General features: G+C 43.5%; 1 protein-coding gene across 1 annotated transcript in view; it reads left to right on the top strand.

Annotated features, from left to right (window-relative positions):
• The window catches only part of SBF2 (SET binding factor 2), a 545,383-nt gene extending 518,875 nt beyond the window's left edge, over window positions 1–26,508 (top strand). The window contains exons 34-41 of the mRNA XM_044680325.1: window positions 8,908–9,034; window positions 14,779–14,906; window positions 16,432–16,665; window positions 17,796–17,900; window positions 20,908–21,101; window positions 21,861–21,948; window positions 23,841–23,972; window positions 24,995–26,508. Coding sequence (XP_044536260.1) covers window positions 8,908–9,034; window positions 14,779–14,906; window positions 16,432–16,665; window positions 17,796–17,900; window positions 20,908–21,101; window positions 21,861–21,948; window positions 23,841–23,972; window positions 24,995–25,093 — 1,107 coding nt within the window. The 3' untranslated portion in view covers window positions 25,094–26,508. The remainder of the gene's footprint in view (window positions 1–8,907; window positions 9,035–14,778; window positions 14,907–16,431; window positions 16,666–17,795; window positions 17,901–20,907; window positions 21,102–21,860; window positions 21,949–23,840; window positions 23,973–24,994) is intronic.
• The last annotated feature ends 222 nt before the right edge of the window (window positions 26,509–26,730 follow it).

Raw genomic sequence — 26,730 nt, 5'->3', positions numbered from 1 at the left:
GTGCACCAGCTTCTTGAAGTACTGACTAGTTATAATTATTATTAGGAAGAGCCAGCTCTGACTCGCACTGGTCTTCAGAAAGTGTTTCCTGCCACAGAACAGGGCTGATTGGCCTAGAACTGTGTGGCCAGGCTTTTTTAAGAAACTGTTTTATTGAGTCATTCTGAGTATGTGTAAGCAGCATCTGGTGGAGCTGGTCACCCCCTCAAGAAGCCCTTTGTCAACAAAAGGAACGTCCATTTTCCATCAAAGGAAATCCCAGGCTTCCTGGGTATAGCTTTTTTTACCAGCAGATGAAGATCAAACATTCCTTCTGCAGAAGCATCCTTGCTGGGCCAGAGGAAAACAATGAATGTCGTGATTCCCATGCACACAATAGTGATTTGGGAAGAACATGGGCAGGAGAACTGGGTTCAAACATAGGCCCTGACACTACCTTGCTTTGTGAACCCAGGCAAGTTATTTCACCCCTTCCTTTTTGTTTTTCCTCTTCTGTTAAGTATCAGGCTGGTTCTTAGAATCAAAGGAGTTAGAACTGAAAAGGACTTAGATCATTTGAGGAAACTGAGGAAAGCTGTGCCTAGCCCCAGCTCATAAAGGGAATAGAAGACAGAGCTGAGCTCCAAACCTGTGACTTCTGATTCCAAACCTAGTGCTCTTTTTTACCTTACTACTAGAAGATCTGTCTCTTAGGACTATATTCAGATCCTGCTACACACTTAAAGAAAAGATCTGTGTTTTAAGAAGGAACTTAAACCTGCAAAGTTCTGTAGAGCCAAACAATGGAAGATAGCCCAGATCCTAAGCCTGACTCACGAAAATATATGAGGCTGAGATGCAAAAGGAATTGTCATCACATATTCCAACATATTCATCTCCCAAGCACATTAGTCATTTTTTAAAACCTTGGATGCCCTTTTAAATGTTGTTATCAAAAAGGAAGAAAGGAGGAGAAGCATGTGACCAGTGATTTAAAGATAATCCACATCCCAAGGACACCGAGGGGTAGTTAAAAAAAGTGAGTGGATATGGTCCATACTAGCTGCTGGAATCCTGGAGGTATGGCAAGCAATCAGAATAAGACTTATGCTTTGGAGATGGATCTTGCCCAGCCGCCTTCTAATAAAGACGAAGAACTGAGACTGAGGCAGAAGGCGACCTGCCCTCCTCGCAGGGCCCTACAGAGAGGCCAGAGGAGCAGGTGCCAAATCCAGGCCTCCGGCTTCTACCCCAGGCCACCTTCTCTGTGGTTTGTCTTTGCTGTTCCGGTACTTCAGCATTAATACCCTAATTGATAGGAGGACTCCTAGACATCCGCTCATGTTGTCTACAAATAATGTCATTGTGGAGGCTGGAATTCCCAGTACCTAAGCAAAGTAAGAGCAGAGAAAGTCAGCGTCTTTGGTTTGCCAGGCCTCCCGGGCATTCCGTGGCTTTCCCACAGCAGCTGGTTCTACCTTAGCGTGGGGCCGTTTCTCCCAAGAGAGTGCAGGCTGAGGAGTGCCGTCACCCCGTCTGTGTCCCGTCTGTTCTGACTGACTTCACTCTAAGGAGGCACTTCATCATCTCCAGCAGGCTGGTCAGAGAGGGAGGAGAAGGAGGGCTTGTTGGGTTCCCTCTCAAGGCAGATGCCCAAGTCACAGGCACACTTCCCATTCTCTGGGAAATACAGAGGAAAAGAGAAAAAGCCCTTGCCTTCAAGAGGCTTACAGCCTAAGGAAGGAAGAATACACATATGCACATATACATGCACACATGTATGTGTGTATTGTGTATATACAAAATAGAAATAAGATAATTTGGGAGAAAGGAAACTCTCCCTTCCAACGGAGGTCCGGAGAGACTGAGGCGATTAGGGAGAGCCTTCCAGGCATGATATAAAGAGATCAGAATGACTGAGCAAAAAGGGTTGATCTTGAAATAGAGTCTGAGGCCAGGTTGTAAAGGGCTACAAATGCCAAACAAACATAGGAATATATATTTGATCCTAGAAAAAATAAGATCCTCTAGAATTTATTGAGTAGAGGAGGGGCACAGCCACATGGCACCTTAGGGAAAATCTCTTTTGGCAGCTGAGTGGAACACCTAAGAGCTGGTAAAGACCTAATTGATAGCAGAGGAAAAGAGACAGAGATGATGTTGGGGAAGAAACAGTCTAATTTGGCTGCCGATTGGATAGGTGGTATGAGTGCCAGGGAGAACTTGAAGATAAATTCAATATTGTAGACTTAGGTGCCTGGGAAGATGGTAATACCCTTGACTAAAACCCCAGAACTTGAAAGAAAGATGGGTTTGGGAGATAAAATAACAAGTTCTATTTTCAGCAGTTGTGTTTAAGATAACCTATGGTAATCCAGTTTAAAATGTCCAGTGAAAAGTTTGTTATGCATAACTGGAGCTCAGGAGCAAGACGGAGACTGGGTATAAAGATCTGTGAATCATTAGCATCGAGATCATTAAAGCCATGTGAGCCGATGAAGTCACCCAGAGAGAAATTTAGTTGGAAATGCATGTAAACTGTAAAACTGTAATGACTGAAATAAACAAAAGACCTAAATAATTGGCGGAACATTCTGTGTTTATAAATACATTGGTTTACTATAGTCAAAATGACAATACTCACTAAATTAATTTATATATTTAGTGCAAGACCAATAAAAATGCCAAAGTTTTTCTTCATTAAAACCAAATAAAATCAATATGAAAGTTATATGGAAAAACAAATGGGCAGGAATTTCAAGGAACTTATAAAAGTAGTCTTACTCTCCCAGACTTCAAAAGATATTACAAAATGTTCATGAATCTCATTCAGGAGGTTCTGTATTGTTCTGGGTCTCTATGCAACCAGTATACTATATCAGAGGAACCTCCCTCTGAGTGTTGACTCCCTCTTTTTTGTGGACAAGATGCTGAATATTCTCCAAGATAGTGGCAGATCCTTCTGAGTAGTATTATCAAGTAAGGCGTCTTCCACTATAGCTTCCATTAATATAATACTTCATATTTATTAAACAATTTAAATATATTAATTCATTTTGTTTCATGGTAGCCTAAGGGGCTCACTTTTAATATTAGTTATTCTTGCTTTTCAAATGAGGAAACTGAAACCCAGAGAAGCCAGGTAACTTGCTCTAAAGCCCCTAACTATGAAGTGGAAGATTGGGCTTTATCCTCTAGATTAGTGATGGGCAAACTTTTTAAAGAGGGGGCCAAAGGAAAGGAAATGCTTGTCTGTCAGTCTGTTTCTAAGGCAACTCTTTTGAAGTTTCATTGTATTGTATCCTCCTCACTGTATTCATCAGATTAGGAATAATGTCACATGGCGGCAGGATAGAACATTTCAGGGGGCCACATCTGACCTGTGGCCGTAGTTTGCCCATCACTGCTCTAGACCAAACTTATTATGACTCTGTTGGTTATTATGTTGATATAGAAAAATCCATTTTAAAAGAGTATTTTTGGTTAGGTTGTTAGACTGAGGTCAAAGACAGGTTGGTTTTTTTTGTGTGTTAATTCAAATGTTTGTATATTAATGGATCACCAAATATAGTGAAAGAATAAACAGTTGCCTTTTCATAGTTTTCAGCATAATTCCAAGTCTCATCACACCCTTTTTTGACTTAGTAATTCACATAGCCATAACTTCAGCTGCAGCAAGTGGTGGCAGAGTGGGCAGGCCACCTCATCAGGGCATTAAAATGTGCTTTGGTCATTTGCCAGCCCTCCCGCAGAGCATTCGGTGGCTTTTCCCCGGCAGCTAGTTTTATGTTAGCGTGGGGCCATTTCTCCCGAGAGCCATGGAGGAGTGCCGTCGCCCCGTCTGCGTCTCGTCTGCTCCGACTGACTTCACTCTCAGGAGGTGTTTCATCATCCCCAGCAGGCTGGTCAGAGGGGACGGAGAATGAATGCCTCGATGGGTTCCCTTTCCAGGTAGATGTCCAAGACACAGGCTTACTCCAGTTGGCCCATCCGCTGCCAGAAGTTAAGCCAACACACCAAAGGCTGCTATCAAAATAATTTCAGAAAGAAAGAATAACCCATGAAAATATCCTCCTTCAAATGTCTTCTCTGCCAATTAATTAACTCTTTCAGACTCACGTGGTGAAGTCCAAGAGCAGTCAGGGAAGCACTGCTCTGGCTTGTCTGTGAGTTCAAATCAAATTACAAAGAAAATACACGAGGTTCTGCCTCTTAAATTAGAACTGCCTCATGGCATAAAAAGCCGTTGTTGATGCCAATAGCTCCAGGTGTCAGCTGAATTACAAATGCTAAATCACTGTTTCATAATAGCAACATCTGGCAAGTTTCTCCTGAATGTCGGTTTGGCTAAAGTGATGTCATTACAGGAAGCTTCGTTTGCTTTCAACAATGGAGCTCAAGTCAAAAGGACAATCAGGAGCGTGCAGGAGCCAATCCGTACAGTAGGCTGCTTTTCCAAATATTTGCCAGCAAAAAGGCCCACCTTACCAAAGAATCTGTTTTCTGTGAACACGTCGGAGTTCTCCCTCGGAATTCTGTCAGATGCGAGTTTGAAGAAAAGTAACTGCGACCTAGTTCCGCTCTCCAAACGTTCATGAAACTCCTTCGTAGCAATGTGTCTGTAGACAGTTGCAGCGTGCCCGCGGTGCGGTGAGGGTCATCTCCATGCAGTCCTGAGGGGGATCCCACGAGGTGTCGGCGCCGCTGCACCTTCGGGCTCTTCTCGAGCACTGCCAGATGCGATTTAGCCCGTGGAATTGGAGCAAACCCTCACCCAGCATGGCTGATGCACTCTGAAGTTCATAACAGAGCACTTCCCTTTATTTCGTCAAAGGAGCACAAACTGTAGCCGTCTCGTATCATTCTGGCGTGCAGTTATTCACAGAGAGCTCTGCCCAGGACAGGGAAGAGACTTACCCAAGGACACGTAGCTACTCCGCAGTAGAGCCAGGATTCAGATCCACGACTTCTGACTCCGCATTTATTTATCTTTGTGTTGGGACCACAGTGATATTATTCACTGGATATTCAACAGATTAGACTCTTCTAAAATTTTCTGTAGTTTAAAGTCTGTGCTGGCAAAAGCATTCTAGATCCTGGACATGATGCTTCCATTTTAAGTCGATGGGCTTCACTAATGACCACATAGCCATCCTCTTGGCCTCTTCCTTTTGGAAGGCGTTTAGTGGTCCACAGTCAGAAAAACATGAAACACGTAGTGCACTGAGATCGACTTCATATTCCGTTTTCCTTCCATATTAGAAATCATTGCAGGCTCCAATTCTGACAGTCTTCTCTGAAACCACGTAGGGCCGCCCTGGGACCAAGTAAAGCCTCGCACTCATAAGGACACGTCAGATTTAGAACACCCGAAGAAAAAGCTTTTTGTTTCTAATAAGAGTTTCAAGGCTTCAAGTCTTATTTCCATTGTCTGTCAGCTATTGGCTTGTTTGTTCCACTGAAGTATATATTGGTGTAGGCAATCTGTGGGCAGCCCACCAGCCATGTTGGGGCAGCGACCTCCTTCCCGAAAACAGGTAAACTTGCTCTGAGGACAGCGTCGGTGGCCCCTGACTAGCAGGTGCCTTGGAATGCGGGCATCAGTGGGGGAGTGGTGGAAGGGCAGAGACCTGCTTGATACACTTTGGAAGAACCACACAGGACCTGGAGGTCTCTGCCATCCTGGTTTTGCAGAAGCTCTGTCTCAGTTACACAAAATCAAATCTAAAAGACTTTGACACTCAGGTCTCAATAGCACAATTGTGGCTCTAGGTGTTTAGAATTAGATTCTACATAATGTTGTGGAAAACTGATTGTAGATTATAGATATTAGAATGCTGGTTGTATTAATTCTAAATACTGGAACACTAACTAATAGAGTCATGTTTGTGAACTGCTGGCTAATTATGCCTAATTACCTTGTAGCCAGATAACTATTTGTATATTATTAAATATATGGCAAGTTAAGTTGAGTGAATTTGTTCATGTGCGCTCAGTCTTCAGAAGTTGTTTCTTAAGCATGTTCACAGTGTCAGAGTCTGGTCTAATCTCAAGTTCACTTTGTACAGTACTTTCATTTAACAAAGAGAGAAAATAAGACCTAGAATGGTCAAGTGATTTGCTTAGAGCCACTTTGTGACAGAGCTAGGACCGAACTTGGATCTTCCAACTCCCAAATCCAGGGCTTTTTCCTGTCCATGCAAGTGAGCCATCTAGGCTAGGGCAGTTAAAAAGAGTGACTGTGAGGTAGTAGTTCCAGCTGTGCAACTGAACTGTGAAGTTAGGGGACTAAATGCCCTCTTATTGTCTCTTCCTGAACTCTGTTATTTTTTTCTAGATAAATTGTCAGCATTTTAGAAGTGATCCAGTTAACTAACAGGCTAAGAACATGTTGAATGAGCCTTTCTTCACTGTAGGAAATTATGGTTTGACGGTATAAATTATGGCAAACAATATGCAGAATAACATACATGACTTTGAATTCCTATTTCCTTTTGGAGTAATTAACATACTATAAAGCTCCAAGTTTACCTTGGCTTGCAAAATTCAATTGAATATGTTTGATGCTAGATGCATTTTGGAGATGATCAACTTAAAGAGTGAACAGAGTTGAATTTTACAAATGCTTTTTGAAAATTCCAACTGCAGTGCTAATTTGAAACAGCTTTTTAATAGAGTAAAATTATGATTGCAACTTTATTCTTCCAGCCAAAGATGTCTGAGCTTCCAATAAAAATATTTTTTGGCTTAGGCAGAATGAAGCTAGAGTTGTTTCTCTCTGTCTCTCTCTGTCTCTCTGTCTCTGTCTCTGTCTCTGTCTCTCTGTCTCTGTCTGTCTCTGTCTCTCTCTCTCTCTCCCCCCCCCCATTCCCTTCTCCCTGTACCCCTCCCCCTCCCCTTCTTAGTCCTGAAAGGATTAGAGATATAGTCTAAATCTGCAGTCAGATGGTCCATTTGAATCTTAGAAATTACACCAGTCTTCTGCTAATGCCAAATTAAAAATGCTTTCCAAAGAATGTCTTCAAATATTTAATCTATGTGAATCCCAGAACCCTTAGCAAAATCTCCTCATTCATTGACTTCTAGAATTTCTCCATCTTTCTCCAGTCTCCAGTGCCACCCCCACCTCCTCAATCTTAGTAAATAACCTTGTCTCCTCATTTGTGAAAGCCAAATATTAAGGCCAGCTGTGATTTGTTTCACCTTCTCCCCTCTCCACCTCATCTATCTCCTTTATCTCTTCCTTCTGCCTTCCATGCCCTTTTCCCGTTGCCTTTGACCCTCTCTTCTCCCTTCTCTTCTAGGACTTATTCCTCTAATTCTCCCTTTACCCTCTTCAATCTGTGCTTTTTTTATTGGCTTCTTTCCCTTAATATCTAGTCATGCCCAGGTTTCCCCATCTTGACAAAACATACATTTGACCCTGCTGGCCTTCCCTCAAAAAACTCACCCCTTCAAGAGACATTTCTCCCACTGTTTGACAAAGAGCATTCTTGAAACTCTTATCCATTGGCCCAGATTTGGACCTCATAAACAGCCCAGAACACATCTCATCTCCAGGAAAGTACAGCTTGTGAGGAAGAAGAAAATTAAATTTAGAGGTTAGGAGCTCTAATTTCAAATCCCATTTTGGTCACTAACTAGCTATATAACCCTAAACAAGTCAGCTATCTCAGAGCCTTGGTTTCTTACTTTGTAAAATCAGGACTGATTTTTCCAAAGTTAAACTGATTTCTCATATCCCTTTCAGCTCTAACATTCTAGGAGTCTGACAGTGCATGATAGCCCTTTAGATATTTGAAGAAAACTCTCTGGTCTCCCCTTGGTAAGTCAGACCCTCAAAGCCCCAGCAGCCAAAGAGAAGACGTGACCATTTATACTACTTGAGGAGCTAGGAGTCCCCAACTAAAATTCTTCTGCTAAGGTGAAAGACCATCAGGCCTTACCAATTGCCCTCCAGACCCCAAGTATGCCATCTAAGTTACAGCCGTTTCCTAACTACCCCTACGTGCCCTTAGGACACAGAAGCTTTTCCATCCATCCTGCAGATGATCTCCTCCCATGTTTAAGAGCATGCAATCCATTGCAGTCAATGACTGTCTCACTTTTCTCTTGATATTTACTATGCTTGGCATGGTGTCATTCAAAGTGACACAAATGTTATTCAGAGTCTCCACACTCAGACTTCCATCCTTTTCTTTCCTGACAACTCCCACCATTGCCTTACCCACCAAAATGGCATGCTTGTCACTCCTACTAGTACCTTGAGCCTTCCTAATGATCTATCTTTGCTCATAAATTTCCCTCTGCCTAGATTACCTTGCAGTGCCTATTTATAAAAAGCCTTCCACTTATTCTCTCAAATCCTTCTGTCTTCCATGAAGTTTTCCACAAATACCCTACCTCTCTCTCTTCCAAAGTTGTTGAGGCCCAGAAGTAACAGTGTCATTAGAAAGCACTTCTTTCCCATCCATAAAGCCCAGTAGAAATGGCAGGTTCCTTTATCGGCAGAGCCCATTGTGATTTTCCTGTGCTAAACTCAGGATATCAGAGCTATAAAGGGTTTTAGAAGTCTTGCAGTCCAACCCTGTCATTTTGCAAAAGGAAATTAAACTCTTAAACCACTCGTATTCGAGTTGTTTTTGTGCTCCCTTTTTCCGTGATAGTGCCTGAAGAGGGAGAACCGTGTCTTCTGCATTCCTCACAGGGCTGTTCCAATGCCTTGTCCATAGGAGATGATCAGAAAATGTTTGCTCAATGAGTAAATGAATTTAGATGAATAAGTCCATTTGGGGGTGTACCAGAATAGAAGTGGCATGAACTTGCCCAAGACCATGAAGTCTCTGGGTTCAATTTTGAGATCTTCCATAAAGTGAAGCAACAGCTTTGTCTGATCTCATGGATTTCTCACTCTTCTTTTTATTCTAGGTTCATAACCAGTATCCAACAGAGTTTGAATTCAATCAGTATTATCTAAAATTCCTGGCTTTCCACTACGTCTCCAATCGTTTTAAAACCTTTCTTCTGGACTCAGACCATGAGCGATTAGAGCACGGTATGTATCTTCGTGCAGTCCTGGGGCTTCTGTCTGTGAGCTTGCAACATGGCCAGGGAGCTAGTGGAGAGGAGCATTCTGCCTTGAACTAGCTATGTACAGTCTGGATTTTAAACTCTGGACAGTTCTTCCTCAAGGCAAACATCTCATTCTTGAGAATGGGATGGAACTATTTAAAGCTAACCAATACAATAAGGCTGATCAGCTTTTCATTACATCAACTGAGTGCATGTCACTGTTAGTCACTTGTACCTGTGGCAAACTGATCTGTGTTGAGAACATCCCTCTGGTTCTTTACCTTGGAGGGGACAAAGAAACGGTCACAGGATGATTTGTTAATTTTATTTTTTAAGAAAAGGTTTCTGCAATTCATTTTCTAAGACTGTGAAATTATGTTATACTTAATGGGCTTCTTGTGGCTTCTGTTGTGTGAAAGATCTAATTATTTTGAAATCTATATTTTCTGAGTGTGCCCAGATAATCATCCTGGGAGAACTTTTGAAGGAAGGAATAAGAAAAAAAGCAGCTCTGTTGAGATAGAGAGCCAGGCCTAGAGACTGGAGGCCCTAGGTTCAAATCTAGCCCCAGACAGCTATCTGACCATGGACAAGTCACTTACCCCCAGTTGCCTAGTCCTCACCACACTTCTGTCTTGAAACGATACTTAATATGCAGCTACTTGCATTGAGAGGGACCAGGAAGGGCTCCTTAAAGAAGGTAGAATTTCAGCTGAGTTTTGAAGGAAGCAAGCAAAGTTAAGAGCCAGTAAAGTAGATCTTTGGTTAAACTTAATCTCAAGTTAAACCAATACCATCAGTAAGTGTTTTCTTATTCCTTCTTTAAAAAAAACTAAACCCTTACCTTCTGTCTTAGAATCAGCTTTCAGGTAATCAAGCAGAGCAAAAATTTTTTAATGAACCTTTGCCGCTCCTTTCTGATAAATGAATAAATTGTTTGTTGACCTAAGTCATTTGAACCATAGCAAGAAGTCACTCCTAGGTAAGAAACCACTCTTAATTATCAAGGCATCAATGTATCTGAAGAGGCACTTTGCAAAATTAAAGTCTCATGACTCTGGTCCAATCTCTCCCAACCTGCCTGATCTATTTATAGAATTATTCTAGGTGAGATGTGATGAGGGGTTACAGTCCATTTTAAATCATTGGGAAATATAAAAGAATTACTTGGAACATGCTATCACCTTTTTTAAGACTTGTGTATCAGGATTGGAACCACACTTATTGTCTGTCATCTGAAATCACCATGGTCATTACTTAAGGCATATATAAACAACTAAACAATTAAGGAAAATCCTTAAATGATCTTATGTCTGACAAGTACAGACTGAGGAGAAAATTTAATTATATAGTGGGATTCAGCATATAATTGCATATTGTTTTGATTTTCAACAAAGGGAAAAGAGTAGAATTTGCATGTTATATGCCAAGGAGCTAACTTCAATTTCTGGCAAAAGTATATTGTATAATATCATAAGAGTAGTGAACATCTAGAAAAGGAAGCAGGTGTCCCAGAGGCCACATGGATCTTTAAATTATGGATCATGCCAGACTAACCTCATTTCCCTTTTTTGACAGGGTTACTAGACTGAGATCAAAAAACTACTGTGGATATAGTTTAGTTTGTCTGGGTTTTAGCATTTCTAAAGTCTCTGATGGTAATGGGCAAGATGGAATAAAGTAGACCAGACAATAGTAACATTTAATAGATATGGAACTGGTTGAATGGCTAAACTAAGAGTAGTCATTAAGGATCTGATTATCAACTTGGAAATAGGTCTCTCTAAAGTACTTCAGTAGTCTGGGCTTAACTGAAATTAATGATGTGGATAAAAGTATAGAGAGCGTGCTTATCAGATCTATAAATGACCTAAATCAAAGAAAGACAGCTAACACATTGGATGACAGTCAGGCTCCAAAAGGCTTTTTGCAAGCCAGAATATGGCCAAAATCAGGGTAAAATGTTAATGAGGGAACAAATAATTGAAAAAAGTATATATAAAAACTATATGGGGGCCAGCTAAATGGCTCAGTGGATCAGAGAGCCAGGCCTGAAGATGAGATATCTGGAGTTCAAATCTGGGCTCAGGCACCTCCTAACTGTGTGACCCTCAGCAAGTCACTTCACCCTAGTTGCCTAGCCCTTACCACTCTTCTGCCTTGGAACCAACATTAGTCTTGATTCTAAGATGGAAGGTAGGGGTTAAAAAAAAAAACTATATGGAGATGGAGTCAGAGTCAGCATTTTTGGCCAGCTCACCTAATATGCATCCTCTACAATAACCTAGAAAACACACCAGACTGAAATCTGATCAAGAAGGCCAAGAAAAAGTCAGAATAAGTCATTTTTCTAGTCAGAGGCAATTTAGGAAGGTAGAGGTATGAAGATACTGGGGCTTTGACTGCCAGGAGCATAATGTAACAGCTGCAGGGGATAACATTTTAGCACCCAAGGATAGTGGTAAGGGGGCTGAGACTTAAGTTATGGGAAGCACATGGGCAGAAAGAGACCCCAGGGGACCCAGGAACCGGCATTGGGAGCAGGAATGAATACAATCTGGCAGCTCTGTTACCCATTACCCAGTTCTGGGTCACAATTCTGAGGTAAGGAGGTGCAATTGCAAGCAGGAGAGGCCTTAGCTGTGTATGGAGCATAGAACAAGTTCTAAAAGCTTAGCATAATGTTCTGATCCCAAAGGCAGAGAGGAGACACAGTTCTAACTTCTAGCCCAACACATAAGCCTAGAGTGGAATTATCAGGATAGGAAACAAAGATTAAAAAGGAATCAAGCAGTTCAGTCTCTCTGACCCTGCAGAGCTTCCCAGCAGGTTAACATTGACTGAGTCCAGCAGTAATCTATTGAAATTTAACTACACATGAGCCAATAGACCCAAACCAGGTCAGAAACATGCAGAGCTCAGACCAAGAGAGCAATGAACAACCTTTCCCCAGATTACACTACCTTGGAAGCACTAAAAGCCTCCAGGTCCCCAGACTGAACTGTGAAAGCAGCAGAAGTGCATAAACAGACAAGCTCACACCAGACCTCACATCTAGAAGTTAGCAGAGCCTAACATTAACATAAAGCCCAAAGTCAAGAAGTAGTATAACAGTCAATCACATCGGGGTCTGGACCCTGAAAAATGGAACTGACCAAGTATTTATAGTCTATCCAGAAGAGTCAGATTATACAAACTCCTCCCAGAAAATAGAGTTGGTCAGCTGCTTCTTTCTTTAATTTTCTAGGATGCCTTCATCTTCAAGAAGATCAGAGGTTTTTCTTATTTTAGGACCAGTTACATAATCTCTTTTTGTGGCTCAGATGTCACAAATCTCCAGCCTTAAGTGCATCTGCATACATTCTAGGATGCTAAAGCCAAACACATAGCTCCCCTTAGCAAAGATATCTTGTCAAGGAACTTCAGGGGATTTTCCTTGTTATTTTATTCACAAAATGATTACTGATTTTCATATGCGATTATTCAATCAATCAATAATTGAGATTATTCCTTATAACTTACCGTTAAAGTACTGATTACTTAATGAGATTACATGTAGAAGATATACAGCTCTGAGGAGACATTAAGCAATGAATTTAAACTGAAGTTGCTTAATTAAATTATCCTTTACAGTAAACTGGAAGAATGGGAAACCAAAAAAGAACTAGATCATAAAGAGCTACTATAATAACAGAGAAGCTCAAGACAGAAACACAGAAGACAATGACTTGAAAATATCTATAAGCAAAGCAAGGCAAAAAAAGACTTTAAAAATCAAGTGGGAGCAGTAGAAGAAAAATGAAAAAAGAAATGAGAGCTAAGCAAAAAAGTAATGAAAAGGGAATTAGCAGCTTTGTAAAATAAATCAGAACATTATTAGAAAAAATAACTCCCTAAAAATTAGAATTGGACAAATGCAAGCTAATATCTTATGGAGGTTAATGATTACATGAGACATCAAGAAATAATAAAGCAAAGTCAAAAGACTAAAAAAATAGGAGAAAATGTGAAATCTCAACAAAAATGTGATGATTATTTCAGCAGTTAAAGAAAAGGCTTTTGACAAAATGCAATACCTGGTCCTATTAAAAACACTAGAAGTCACAGGGTTAAACAAAACTTTACTTAAAATGGTAAGTAGTATCTATCTAAAACAAAGAGCATTATCTATATTGGGAACAAAATTTGATTACACAAATCAAATCAATGCAGTTAAAATTAGAAGAAAGGCAGGAGATTGGGATGGGGGGATCTTTGCAATATGGTTCTCTGATAAAAGTATCATTTCTAAGTTATATAGGGAACAGAGTCAAATTTATAAGAATAAGAGCCATTCCCCAGTTAGTAAATGGTTAAAGATTTGAATAAACAGTTCTTAGAGGAAGAAATCAAAGCTATCAATAGCAATAGAAAATTGCTCTAAATCACTAATAATTAGAGAAATGCAAATTAAAATAATTCTGAAGTACCATCTCACTCCCATCAGATTGGCAAAAATGACAAAAATGGAAAATGACAAATGCTAGAAAGGAAGTAAGAAAATAGTCACTGTTGGTGGAGTTGTGAACTCATCTAACCATTCTGGGAAACACTTTGAAACTGTGCACCAAAGACTATTAAACCCTTTGACCCAACAATATTGCTACTAGATCTATACTCCAAAGAGACCAAAGAAGAGGGAAAGGACCCATATGTACAAAATATATATGACAACTCTTTATGTGATGGCAGAGATTCAGAAAGTGAGAGGATGCCCATTAATTGAGGAAAAGCTAAAGTAGTTATTTTGTATGAATGTGGTAGAATACTATTTTGTTGTAAGAAATGACAAACAGGATGCTTTCAGAAAAGCCTAGGAAGACTTACATGAATGGATGCAAAGTGAAGTGGGTAGAAATAGGAGAATGGTATACACAATAACAGCAATATTGTAACAATGATCAACTGTGAAAGGTTACCCATGAAGAAACATTCTGTCTGTCTCCAGAGAGAGAAGTGCTAGACTTTAAGTGCAGACTGAAGCATATTTTTATCTTTTCCTAAGTTAAAAAAAAATGTGACTAATGCAGAAATTTGTTTTGCATTACTATACATATTTAAAATAGGTTTTGTTTTTCTTGCCTTCTCATTGGGTGGGGGGAAGAACAAAAAGAATTCAGAACTGAAAAAATAATTTTAAAAGTCTCTTTAAAAAAGTATATGTCATTCATTGTGTCAGATGCTGAGGATACAAATACAAGGATACAAAATTCCTTTGGGAAAAGATAACTCATGGAGTGGAGGTTGGGGTAGATTAGTTTAGAAATAGCCAGGAAGTGGTATGGCAGCCTGCTTCCAGGAAAGTTAAGGCACAGTTTAAGTTTGGACAAGAAGAGATGAGGAGGATAGCTGGAGTATAGGTAGCATCATTTGGAAATGGCCAAGAAATTTAATAGGAATAAATGTAAAATCTTACCCATGCTTTCATAAGTCAACTTTACAAATATAAAATACAAAATTCTCTTGGTTTTGAGGCTTGAATGCATTTGCTATGGCTTCTTTAATTAAGTTCATTTTCCCCAGCACTTAGCCTAGTAGCTGGCTCATAATAGGTGCTTAATATATGTTTATTGAGTGATTCCCTAGTTCCATATAAAATATTCCTCTCTTTTCTGTTGAATTTTTTTATCTCACATTTTTATAGTAAGTTTCATTTTATCTAACTCTTACTTTTGTGTTGTTTTTAAGGAACACTCTTTGAAGATAAAGGAGACAAACATGCCAAAAAGGGAATTTGCATTTGGGAATGTATTGAGAGGATGCACAAGAGGAGCCCTATCTTTTTTAATTATTTATATGCACCAATGGAAACTGAGGTATTCAGACAAATCATTTGATTTTTTTTAACATTGCCCTGGAGCTGATATTTTGCTGAGTTTAATTAACATAGCACAAACTGACCATAATCTGTTTAGCCTTTCAGAAAAGTTCCACACCAAAGGCACATTAAGGATGGAATAGGATTGGGGTAGGGGTGAAGGGTCTTGTTTTGTCAAGGAAGGAATTTTCCTGACTTAGAAACAGGGAACAAAAAGTAGTTCCCCAAGGACCACTGCTGGATCCACTCTCAGATCTGGTCTTATTGGGCCTTTTAATAAATCATCTGAAAGGAGACATGACCAGTGAAATCTTCCAAGTTTGTAAAATGATAGTAAGCCTTTCCAGGTCACAAGAAGTCAAACAGAGGGTGATCAATAAGTTTTGGAAAGGTCTTGAGAAGATGCATGTGGGAGATATACAAGAGCAGATGAGTCCCAGTGTTTCTAAATGCAAAATAACACCATAGAAAAGTAAAGCAAAATCCTCTACTCTGATAATATCTGAGCTCTCCAAAGAGACGTAGGAGTCCTAAACATAGCAGACAAGGCTGGGAGGCCTCACAGCCACACAGGCCAGTCAGATGTTGAGATTTCATCAGCAGAGTAATTAGTCATCTAGCACTCATGCAGAATCATGGCATGTCTCTATCTGGAGTACTCAGGGTAGAAAGAACATGAAACTAGAGAAGGTTTGGAGAAGGACAACTGACTGAGCAAGGGGCTAGGCAGAGGAGGGCTAGCCTCTGTGAAGACGAACTAAAAAGATGAGGATTCAAGGTTAATAGGAAGAATTCTGGGAGGACTACGATTGAAATCTGAAAAATTGTGAACCTTCTGGATGAGTTAGATTTGGGCTAGCTCAGTCTCAGAACACTGTCCCTGGAAGAGTATGGAGTTTGAAAAGGGCATGGTTAGGATGTAGAAAAGGAATTCAGGGTGGCTGGAAGGCCTCTGGCCGAATTCATCAGCCTTAGAAAAGGATGAAAATCTAAATCGATTCAGAAGCAATTTTAGGGAAGTCATACAATAACAGGCTTATTAAAGGAAACGTAGATGTTTGGAGCATTTCCCTAGCACAGGAGGCTGTCATGGAGATCAGTAGTCATATATAATATGCTTTTGTAGTATATGGCCCAGGTACCTCTTGCAGACACAGAACCCAAGGACAAAAAGAGTTACTCAAGTTGGCAGCTCTCTTGCTCTGGAATGATTTGTGAGGGGAAAAAAGATAAAGGCATCACTCCTTCCCCTTATGAGGAAGTTTTTTGGCTCAAGTCACGGGCAGCTCTAAATGTATGCTTTTAAATAACTTGCTTGAGAAAGCCACATCCTCAGGACTGGTATTGAGAGCATTTCTGCCCAGGTGATGGGCAAAATGTTCTGTGTTGATTCCTGACACGTTCAAAGAATAGTACTTTTACTGCTTAGAGCTGCTTCACTGCCTAAAGCCGGCACGTGGGTCCAGAAGGGGCAGATTCCCGTTGTACTGAAAGGTGTTCATTGTGATGTTCCATTTAAACAGGCACTGAAGCCCAGCATAAATGTATCCAGCCTGAAGAAATGGGATTATTACATGGAAGAAACATTGGCCACGGGGCCTTCTTATGACTGGACAATGCTGCCTCTAAAGTCCACTCCTTATGATGAAGCAGAGCAGGCCGATGGGGCCAGGCCACAGAGCAGCAGGAGAATAGTGTGGCCGTGCTATGATGACATCACTAAGGTCCAGCCAGATGCCATCACGAGCCTCTTCAACGTAAGTGAGCACACTCAAAAAGTACCTTTTCCACAAGTTGCCCCAAGTCACAGATGCCCGCTCCTTCCTCCAGCTACAAAGCCAAGAATTGGATTCATCTCGAGCCTGGGCCTTGGGAGATTTCTTTTCCTGTGTCCTAAGGAAGTCGTTGCTTGGGCCTGGGTTTCTCTTGCTTTCATAAGCAGATACACACATGGCTCTTGGTACTCAAAGACAGTACTGGAGAAGGACCTCAGAGTATGCCCAAGAAAACCAGTTTTACTTAGAAACGTTGTCATGGGGAAAAGCAGAGCTGACAAAGTTAGGTATCTGGGTGTCACTGCTACAATAATAACTGGTCTCTTGAAGTGAGCAGAATGACTACAAGGCTGGAACCCAGCAAGGCCAATTTTGTGGCATATTTTATATGACATGTGTAAGAGTTTTGTAAGATTGCTAACACCTCAAAAAAGAACCTATCTTACCCTGTAAGGAAAAGGGTTGTAGTGCTCATGATGGCCCAACTAGCTGCCTTCCACTGGAAAAATATTCCCAGATAAACTGGGAATAATGGTCTACCTCTCCTGGTACTGTCTCTGTTAACCTGAGGCTGGCAAGTTTCTGAGCAGAAGACTGGAGAAATGGCGTGGGCATGGCCAGATATACCTCATCCCCACATATCTGTCTCTCAGTCTGTCTTTCCCAGCATAGGCCTTTTTTCTGTGAGATTTGTTTTGCTACTTGTGGCAGGGATGTACCAAAAGAGTCATGTCCCTAGGCTCCGTGATGGTTTGGAAGGGGCATTTTCAACTTCTGTTAACTAAAACTTTTCACCCACTAAAAGGCTTTGTTTGCAATTCTTGATGTAAGCCTTGCATAAGGATGGTCCCCACCACCTGGACCAAAGAGATCCTGGCTGGCTTTGGGGGCCCAACAAAGACTCAGTTTCATTTCTCCCAATGGTTGCTATTTAGAAATAACACAGTTATTATTAAGTTCTGCTGCCAGAGCCCTAAATCAGCTCCTTATCTGGGCTTTTCAATGTCCACTTTCTGCTGTCCTTCACAGACTTTGCTGTGAATGTGATATAGCTAACGAATCACTTAGCCTGAAATACTTACCTTCCACCAACCCTTTTTCCTTGACTGCAGGAAATTGAAAGATTAGAACAGAAACTGAACCAGACCCCAGAAAGATGGCAGCAGCTATGGGAAAGAGTGAATGTGAATCTTAAGGAAGATACAAAGCAAGACCAAGTAAGTGGGTCCAACAAATACCTTCCTGTGCCTATCTTGGTTCTACAGCTTCTGGGTCATCACTTTTCAGGTTGCTTCACAGGATATTTTTGAAAGCAAGACAGTTCTGGAGTCTCCCCTGGATATCCCAGAAGGCCCAGCTTCCACCTAAAGAAGGCACAACTTCATAAGTTTCTCACTTTGCCCTGTGTCCTTATGTAAGCGGATCATGCTTGTTTCCCTGATCCATTCATATCTCCAGTAGTCATGCCTATTATGTGCGATGCAAGCTATAACTGCTAGGACATGTGGTCATTGCCCTTCAGCAACTTAGAGTCTAGTAGGGGATGACTAGACTAGTGACGCATGTGCATGTGCAAATCTGTGATGATTCCATATGAAGATTGTAATGTGCCACGAAATGAGAGTAGAAGCCACCATGTCCAGCTGGGGGGACCAGAGAAGGCCTTACCTCATGAAGGATCCATCATTTAAGCTGAGCTTCAAAAGATGGATAGAATTGTTCTTGGAAGAAGGAACCTCAGAAATCATTCAGGCCAACCCTCTCATTTTACATGGTCATGTAGCCAGCATTGGACCAAGGTTTTGGGATTCAGAACCTTGTGATCTATCTAGTACACTGCACTGCCCCCTGAAGAATAAAACTAGAGGAGAGGCCAGGCATTGGGAACAATTGGAGCAAAAGTCACCCATTGCTGGCAAAAATGTACTGCTGTTCAGTAGTGTTCAAATGTACCAATTGTTCATGGCTCCAGTTTGGAGGGAGTTGAGGGATAGAAAGCAGAAGAGTAGGTCTTGCCAGAGAGGACCTAGGTGCTAGAGAGAAAGCAGTGCCAGCTCAACCATTGTGAATGGAAAAAAAATCATGACAGGAAATCAGAATATCTGGAAAACACCTATATTGTTCTCTAACTCATTAACTCTCCCTATTTCTGACACATAATATATCTCTATGTAGTCTCTGCCTGTCTTCTCTCTGTCTGTGTCTCTGTCTGTCTCCCTGTCTCTCTCCCTATCTTCCCCTCTCACTCACACATGCACACACACAAACCCTACTTGTCCAACTTAAAAGAGAAGTTTGGCAGCAAGCCTCACAGTCAACCAAATTCACTATTTCACAAAGGGAAAGAATTATTCAGCTAGAAAATTGAACCTCAATTTAATTCCAGGCAATGGGAATTTATTGAACTCCTTTTATGTTCTGGGGCCTAAACAAGACATGGCCCTTGCCATCATGGAGCTCACATTATTGTTTACATAAGGCATACACATAAAGCAGTGAGAGAAGATTCAAGTCAAATATTACTGTAGATGAAAGCTGTGGGAGTGAGGAGTGGAAGAAGCATGGGTTGAAATGCTGACTCTTGAGTGATAGATAGAGGGTGGATTATGGGAGATGAGTGAGAAGACTTTTCCATGAAGGAAGGAACAACCTGAGGCCTGGTAGAGAGGCAGAAAAGTAAGGAGATTGATCCAACTAAAAGGGGTGCATTAGGAGTGGCAGGAGAAGGGATTTCTGGAGAGCCCCTAATGACTGGATTGGAATATGGACTTTATCATGTATGCACTGGGGTAGAGATCTTTGAGCAACCAAGTGACATGAGCAGAGCAAAGTTTTAAGCAGATTACTCAGTTAGCTTGTGCAGAATAGATTGGAGTAGGAGATAACAGAGGCAGAGGGACACAGCTAGGAAGCTGTTGAAGTAATTCTGGTATGAGGCAGTAAGGATCCACACTATGGATTATGGAGGTAGAAATAGTAAAAAGAATGAATTGGATACAAAGGGGTACCACAAGAGAAGAGATGACCAAAAAAAAAAAAAAATGAGATCTTAGCTCTAGGGATAAAAAGCATGAAGCCAAAGATGTCTCCAGGACTTTGGGTTTGAGTGCCTTCCCCATTGCTTCTGGAATTAAGTTTAGACTATGTGAATGACCCCAAACCTGCATGTCCAGCCCTGATTTCTCACCTACCTCTAAAATGACTGAATTCATCTTGAATTACTATTTAGGAACTCGGAATTCAAGACCCTCTACAATCTGTCTCACCTGATCTTTTTGTCTTATTTCCTGTCATTTTCTATATAAACCTGTATACTATCGCCAAGCTATATTATTCACTCTTCCCCCAAAATGTCTCGGGCTTTTCTGTCTCTGTATCTTTGATCATACTGTTTCTTGCACCCAGAATGTTCTCTCCCATCATTGTCAGAATCCTAACCATCTTTCCCCTCCAAGATAAGTGACCCACCTTCAATTGCTACATCCTCTATGACCTTTCTCATTCATCCTTATCAGTTGCTATTATTATCATCTGTTAGGCGCTCAATAGTCATGAAGCAGAAAAGGTTTTAGACAGGGGAATATGAAATAATAACAAATTTTGCTATGAATACTAACTCTACAGTCAGAGGATCTAGATTAAGAGTCTTGCCTCTGGGGGCAGCTAAGTGGCACAGAGGATAGAGCTCCAGGTCTGGAGGACCTGGGTTCAGGTCTGGCCTCAAACACTTCCTAGCTTCCTGGGGAAATCATTTAACCCCATTTACCTAGCCCTTGCCTTCCTAGAATCTTGCCTCTGATACTTGTAAGTTGTGTGACCTTGAGCAAGTCACTTAGTCTTATGAGCCTCAGTTTTTGTAAAACGCAGGAGTTGGACCAGATAGCCCAAGGCCTTCTCTAGGCCCAAATCTATAATCCTGTGGGGTTAAAAACAAAACAAAACAAAAAACCAAAGGCCATTGGATTTGATAAGAACAAAGTCATTGCTGACGATCTCATTCCCTTACATATAGTAAGTATTTAATATGTACTTGTTAAAATTATTTTAATTTTCTCCATTTGGGTTTCAGAAACTACTCTTAGGTGTGGGAATGGGCTGCCTGGTGGTATCTAGAAATACGATGTCAATCTGTAGCCTCCCGTCTTCTATATGCCATGAGTTTTAGGAATGATTTCCCCAGCTTTCCATCCAGAGTGGCCTGAGAAATGTGCTTCATGTTTTCAGCCCCGGAGACACCCTTCTAGCTCCTCAGGAATTGTGACCGCCAACCTCCACTCCTATCAGAAGAGATCTCTGCTGCACCTGCCTGACAGTGGCCTGGGAGATGAGCAGAATGCCAGCATCTCCCCATCCAATGGAGTGGACCGAAGGGCAGCCACCCTCTACAGCCAGTTTACTTCCAAGAATGATGAGAACAGGTGATCCTTCCCGATTCACTGCCACCCGCCACCATGGCTCTGGGGTCACCAGCCTGGGCCAGGAGAGTCATCTCTGTGCCTGACTGGACTGGGCTTACCTAGTGGGCTGGCCTGCTGCTGGCCAGGCAGCCAATCCTAGGACAGGTTTCCTTTTTACTGAGTGTTTTATTAACTTTCACATAAGTACACGTTTAATATCCATCCTACTCTGTAGGACACCTTGGACAATAGGAAGGTTTCACCACCTTATTGTTTACCAAGTGAATGGGGAGGATGAACCCTCATCCCTTGGAAAGAACATCGCCATGGAGAGGGAAGCCATCTCTCCTCCATGTACATCAGGCACTGCGCATGCTCCCTGGCAGCAGAAAAGCCCTTTGGCCAATAGGCATCCCCCAGGTTGGGTCTTCACTTTAGGAATCAAGGAGTCCTCCAAGTAACTTTGCCGGCTAATGGCTGGCTCTTGGCTCTCCCAAAAGGGTTCCATCCAACCCCACAGGGAGATTCTTCTGCCTGGTAAGAAGCCACCACGCTCAGGGATGGAGCTGTGATTGTTCTGTGGGAAAGACTCGGGGGTTTCCATGCCAGCAGAAGCTGCAGGGGGGGTGACTGGGCCGAACCCACAGTCAAAAGTAGCCAAACAGAGTGAAAAGCCAGAGCGGAGCATTCAGCACCTGTGGGAAGAGTTTCTTTGGGAGGGAGGGAGCCCAGACACAGGCAGGACCTTTCTGCTCATCTCCCCAACTTCCACCCTGCCAGGTCTTTTGAGGGGACACTCTACAAACGAGGAGCTCTGCTGAAAGGCTGGAAACCCCGCTGGTTTGTGCTAGACGTGACAAAGCATCAGGTAACACCTGGGGAGGGAGAAGGACCACCGTCCCCCAGGTGCCCTTCAGTGGCTGCTCTGTTCAATCTGGCACACACGTTTGTCTTTGTCCTAATGCCCCCAGCCCCTCTGCCTCCTCAGCAAGTATCCGTTTCATAAAAGCCCAACTCTGGCCTGCGCCTCTGGAGGGAAGTTTGTGCTGATGTCCCACCTTTCCACAGGCCTCACAGCCCTCAACACAAACTGTGATTACCAGGAGGAGATGGGCCAGGTTTGCTCATGCCCAGCCCTGCTCTGAACCATGTCCTAAGATTCTATTGAATCCCTGATGACCAGTCAGAGGTTTGAAACCTGGAACGCGGTGGGGGCCAACATCCTCTGGTCATCAAGGCCTGGGGTATGAGCAGCCAGGACTGAGGGGACCCCAGAGAGGTGGGACAGCCGTGGCTTGGGTAACCTCACACTTGCTGCTGCCCTGTGCTCCGGCACCCTGAGATGTGGTGCCTTGTGATCCACGCCAGTTTCCCATGCTGGTGTCACTAGCACCAACGCAGCTGCCTCAGAGGCCAGGATGGGCAGGGTGCCAAAGTGGAAAGCACTGAGCGTCAGCTCACACCAGCCACCTCCTCGTGGCCTCAGTCCTTTGACTTTAGAGGAAGGGGCAGGATTCATGATCTCAAGACCTCTTTCAGGTCCCAAGCCATGCACTGCTTTAGGGCCTGGTGGGATGGATGCCCCAAGGCTCTGGCCACCTTGAGCATGAAGGCCTTCCCCAAGGCTTCCTGTCCTTAGCTTTAAAACTGATGAGAAAGATGTAACACCCACGATGCTGTATCTCCACGTTATGTAACGAGGCCCCACACACCCCAAGTGCGCTCATCTCCCAGACATCCCAGGGCCCTCTGCTGGTGCCATGTTGAGACTGCCTTTCCCTTCTCTCTGTGTTCGGCACAGGTCAAGCTCTTGGCTGAGGAATGTGGAGAATGTGTTTTCAGATATGCAGATGGCAGCCCTTTTGATGGGCTTTGAAATCACAGTGTCCTAGAAATCCCAGTGTCTGCAGAACAGGCCAAAGCACCAGCAAACCACTAACCATAGGAGGAGCCGATGTCATGTTGTAGCCATAATTAACAATTACATGAAATTATACTCAGCTCACATTTTTTGCTGATCATTTTAAGTTCTTGAAAACCCAAGAACACAGGCTTTTCATTAACCCCACCGATCCCAGGCCAGAAAGGTGGCCACAGAGGTCATAAAGGAAATTCTGGGCCCTGCAGTAAAAGACTCCAGTGGGACTAGATGGGGAAAAAACAGCAAAGCACAGGGCCCAGAGTCAGGCGTGGAATCCTATAGCACCAGCCATCTGGTCTCCGAGGTCATCTAGGCCAACCCTGAGAAGAGCCCCTCTGGGACCCCCCCCCCACAAATGCCCCTCCAGCCCCAATGCTGGCCCAGGGTTCAACAAAACAAAGGGTTGCCTCCAAGCAACCATTTTGGGACCTTGAGATCCTTGGACTCCTGATCCCAGGCCCCTTGGAAGGGTGGAATCCCCAGGGGGGATGGGACTCAGCTTCAAGATGAGGTAGATCCCTGAGCAGTGAGCGCTGTGGTAGAAGTGGGTCCATGCTGGTGGGCCTCAGCAGGAGTTCTCCCAGGCTGACGATGGAAGAGGCCATCTAAGCCAGGCCTCTCGTGTCCCAGACTCAGAGAGCTTCCAGGTTGTGCCTGGGCTTCCTCTGGTGAGAAGGGCAAGATCTGCCCCCAGATCCTCTTGCCTCTAGAGACATCCTCCACTGCCCCCCACTCCCTCAGCACCCAACTTCTTTGCACAGTCACCCACATTCTGACCAGGTGACCCTGCAGTTTCCTCACCTATATCTAATTTGTTCCCTCTGTGTCCTGTGTTCTAGTTGAGATACTATGATTCTGGTGAGGACACGAGCTGTAAAGGGCACATTGACTTAGCCGAAGTGGAAACCATCATTCCAGCAGCCCCCTCTCTGGGTGCCCCAAAGCATGCCAGCGACAAAGCCTTTTTTGATGTAAGTAAATCATTCGTTTACCATCTTCCGTGTCAGAAAGCGTCCTGTCCCCATCTGCCTTCATGCCCCTGCAGGACCCAGGGAGGGGGTGCTCCATACCTGTTAGCTTAGCCCTGGGAGGCTAAGCCAGCCAGGCAGGCCCCACTGAGTTTAGCCCACCTGAAATAGGCAACAAGCATTTTGGAACCAGAGGCCAGTAGGGCCAAATCCCCCAGTCTTGATGCTGACTGCTGTCTGGTGTCATGGGAACAAGCGTGTTCAGTAATTCTCCCTAACACACAGATTTCTGGTCTGGATTCCTCCGGCCTGATCCCCCCCACCATGGTCTCAGCCATCCCTGGCCGGCATCTGGCTAAAGTCCCTCCTGCTTTCTGGAGGCTTTTTTCTTGTTAGATCTATATGTTTGAGTCCATCTTCACCACAGATTTTTCTTCACTGGCTTTTATCCCATTTTTCTTTTACTCCATTGGCTCAACCAGAGTTCTTTGGTCATGGCATTCGTGCCTCCCTCAGACAAGCATGGAGTCTCCAGATTTCTCTGAAATCGCTCGCTGTCCCTTCGGTTCATCCTACGGCGGGATCCTCAGCCCGTGTTCCGTCCTTAAGCCAGGCCGGGGCCGCCACACGCCATCTCCACTAGGAGAAAATGGCGGCCCTGGTCATGTCACGCTTGCCGTGGGGCAGGTGGGCTCCACGCCTGACTCCCGAAGCTGCTGAGACCCTGGTCGCAGCCCTGTGTCCATCCCTTCTGACCTCTTGGCAGGATTTCTTCCTTTATGCTCTGCAGAGAGCAGCGTTTCTGGAAAGCCCCGCCCTAGGGGGAGGGCAAGGCAGTGATAGAGCCACGGGAAGCGGAAGTGCTAGCAGCGCCTCAGGGGCTTCTGGGTGCTACTCTGACGGCCTGAGTGAGCGAAAGTAGGGGGGGCTCCCGCTCCCCCTCCCCCTGGGGGGCTCCTTCCTGACCCGGCCGAAGCCTCCACAGCCTCCCTCTTCACCTCTGCTGTTTCTCTTTCGTTGTGTAGCTGAAGACTAGCAAACGCGTGTATAACTTCTGTGCCCAGGACGCGCAAAGTGCCCAGCAGTGGATGGATCGGATCCAGAGCTGCATCTCCGATGCCTGAGCAGAGCCAGGATGCAGGAGCTCGAGGGAGGCCTTTGGCCGCACCAATAGGAAAAGTCAGGAGAGACTTTAGGGACTCTGGTACCGAGGAAATAGCCCTGAAATAGCCCTCTCTTCCCCTCAGACAGAACCGGCCTCGCTTACTGCGTAGACTGGTCTAACTCGCCTCCGCAGGAACGTTGGGTCTGCCTTCGTAGGCGACTTCCCTCCGTCGGGCTTGTCCCCCGAAGCCTCAGCATGAAGGCAGCCGGGCGCCTGCTATACCGATGGGCAGCACATACAGGCCGGCCTCCTAGTGGACAAGGCTTCTGCCAGGACAGCAGTCTGGGGCCAGCCCGGCGGGCTACTAAGAGCCTGGCAGAGCCAATGGTTTTACATGCAAAAATAGAAAGCCTCTAATGTCATCCATTCATAATTGGAACAGTAACGCCATCAGACCTGACATGGACACTTCCCTGTGTCCGAGGCCTGCTGCTAGCTCTGCCGGGGCTGGGCTGGTTTCAGTACAGGCTGATGTGTCCAGCCTTGGTGGAACTGAAGGAAGAGACATACCATGTGACCCTGCCTAGGGCTCTGACCATTGGGAACATGGGAGAAAAATTAGTCTTCAAATGCATAGACTCTAAAAGAAATCCCTATCCCAAGGCTGAAAGAAAGAATGCTCATTATGTGCTCTTCCGCACATTATCAACTTGTATTCACAGAGTAACCCAGTGATAAATGCACTAAACAATAACGGCAGGCAGGTACCTTGAAATCCTCCTGAGGCTGCCATGTTCTGCCAGGGGCTACCAAACCGAGCTTGGTCGAGGGAACAAACTGGAGCAAGAGGCAAAGGCCCGGGAGGATAACCAGAGGCTGGGAGGGGGGGGGGGTGGCATTGGATACGGAAGACAACACTTTTTGCACATAAAGTGTAAGAACAATTTTAGATTTTTCCATTTGAAAACATTGTGATTATTAAACTAAAAGCTACAGAGCAGACACCCTTTCCCTCCATCAGCAGGGAGCTAGAGCATCGTGTCTTGTTTGGAAATGTTAATATGTGAAATATCAGACTAATGTTTCAAAGAATATGTATATACGATTTAGTACACTCTGATTTTTCAGACATCCTGCTTGTAATTTAATATAAAACTAACCAAACTGATTCATTCATAGGATTTTGGTTATTCAGTGGGTCCTTTTTCTAAGAAAAACCACTCTCTGGGGCCTGAAGAATGAGAGTCAAATGTCCAGCTTCAAACTGTATACATACTAGGAAAAAAGAGTTGTCTTAATATATAAGGAATCGGGGGGAGGGGAGGGAGACAATAGGAATGAAGGACTTTTCTATCATTTTCAATTTATACACTTCCACCTGTGAAAATGGCCTTTGCACATAATTTGTATTTTTCTTTGTATATGAAGTACTTTTTTTATGTACTTTGTAAGATATGGACCCCATCATTTCATAGATTGAAAATGTACACAGAACTCTTTGGTAACGAGGTTATTTTAACAGTTTTATTAAGTAGGTGTGACATGACTTATAGACAATAACATCTTGTAATAAACATACTTCTTACAAAAGCACAATCCCGCCTTTCCTGGTGTGGCTCAAGCCAGCCGGGGCACATGCTGTGTTTCGCATGCATG

This window comes from Gracilinanus agilis, chromosome 6 (genome assembly GCF_016433145.1).
Source record: "Gracilinanus agilis isolate LMUSP501 chromosome 6, AgileGrace, whole genome shotgun sequence".
Taxonomy (NCBI): Eukaryota; Metazoa; Chordata; class Mammalia; order Didelphimorphia; family Didelphidae; genus Gracilinanus; species Gracilinanus agilis.
The sequence above is the reverse complement of the archived record's forward strand: the minus strand, read 5'-3'. Positions and strand labels throughout refer to the sequence as shown.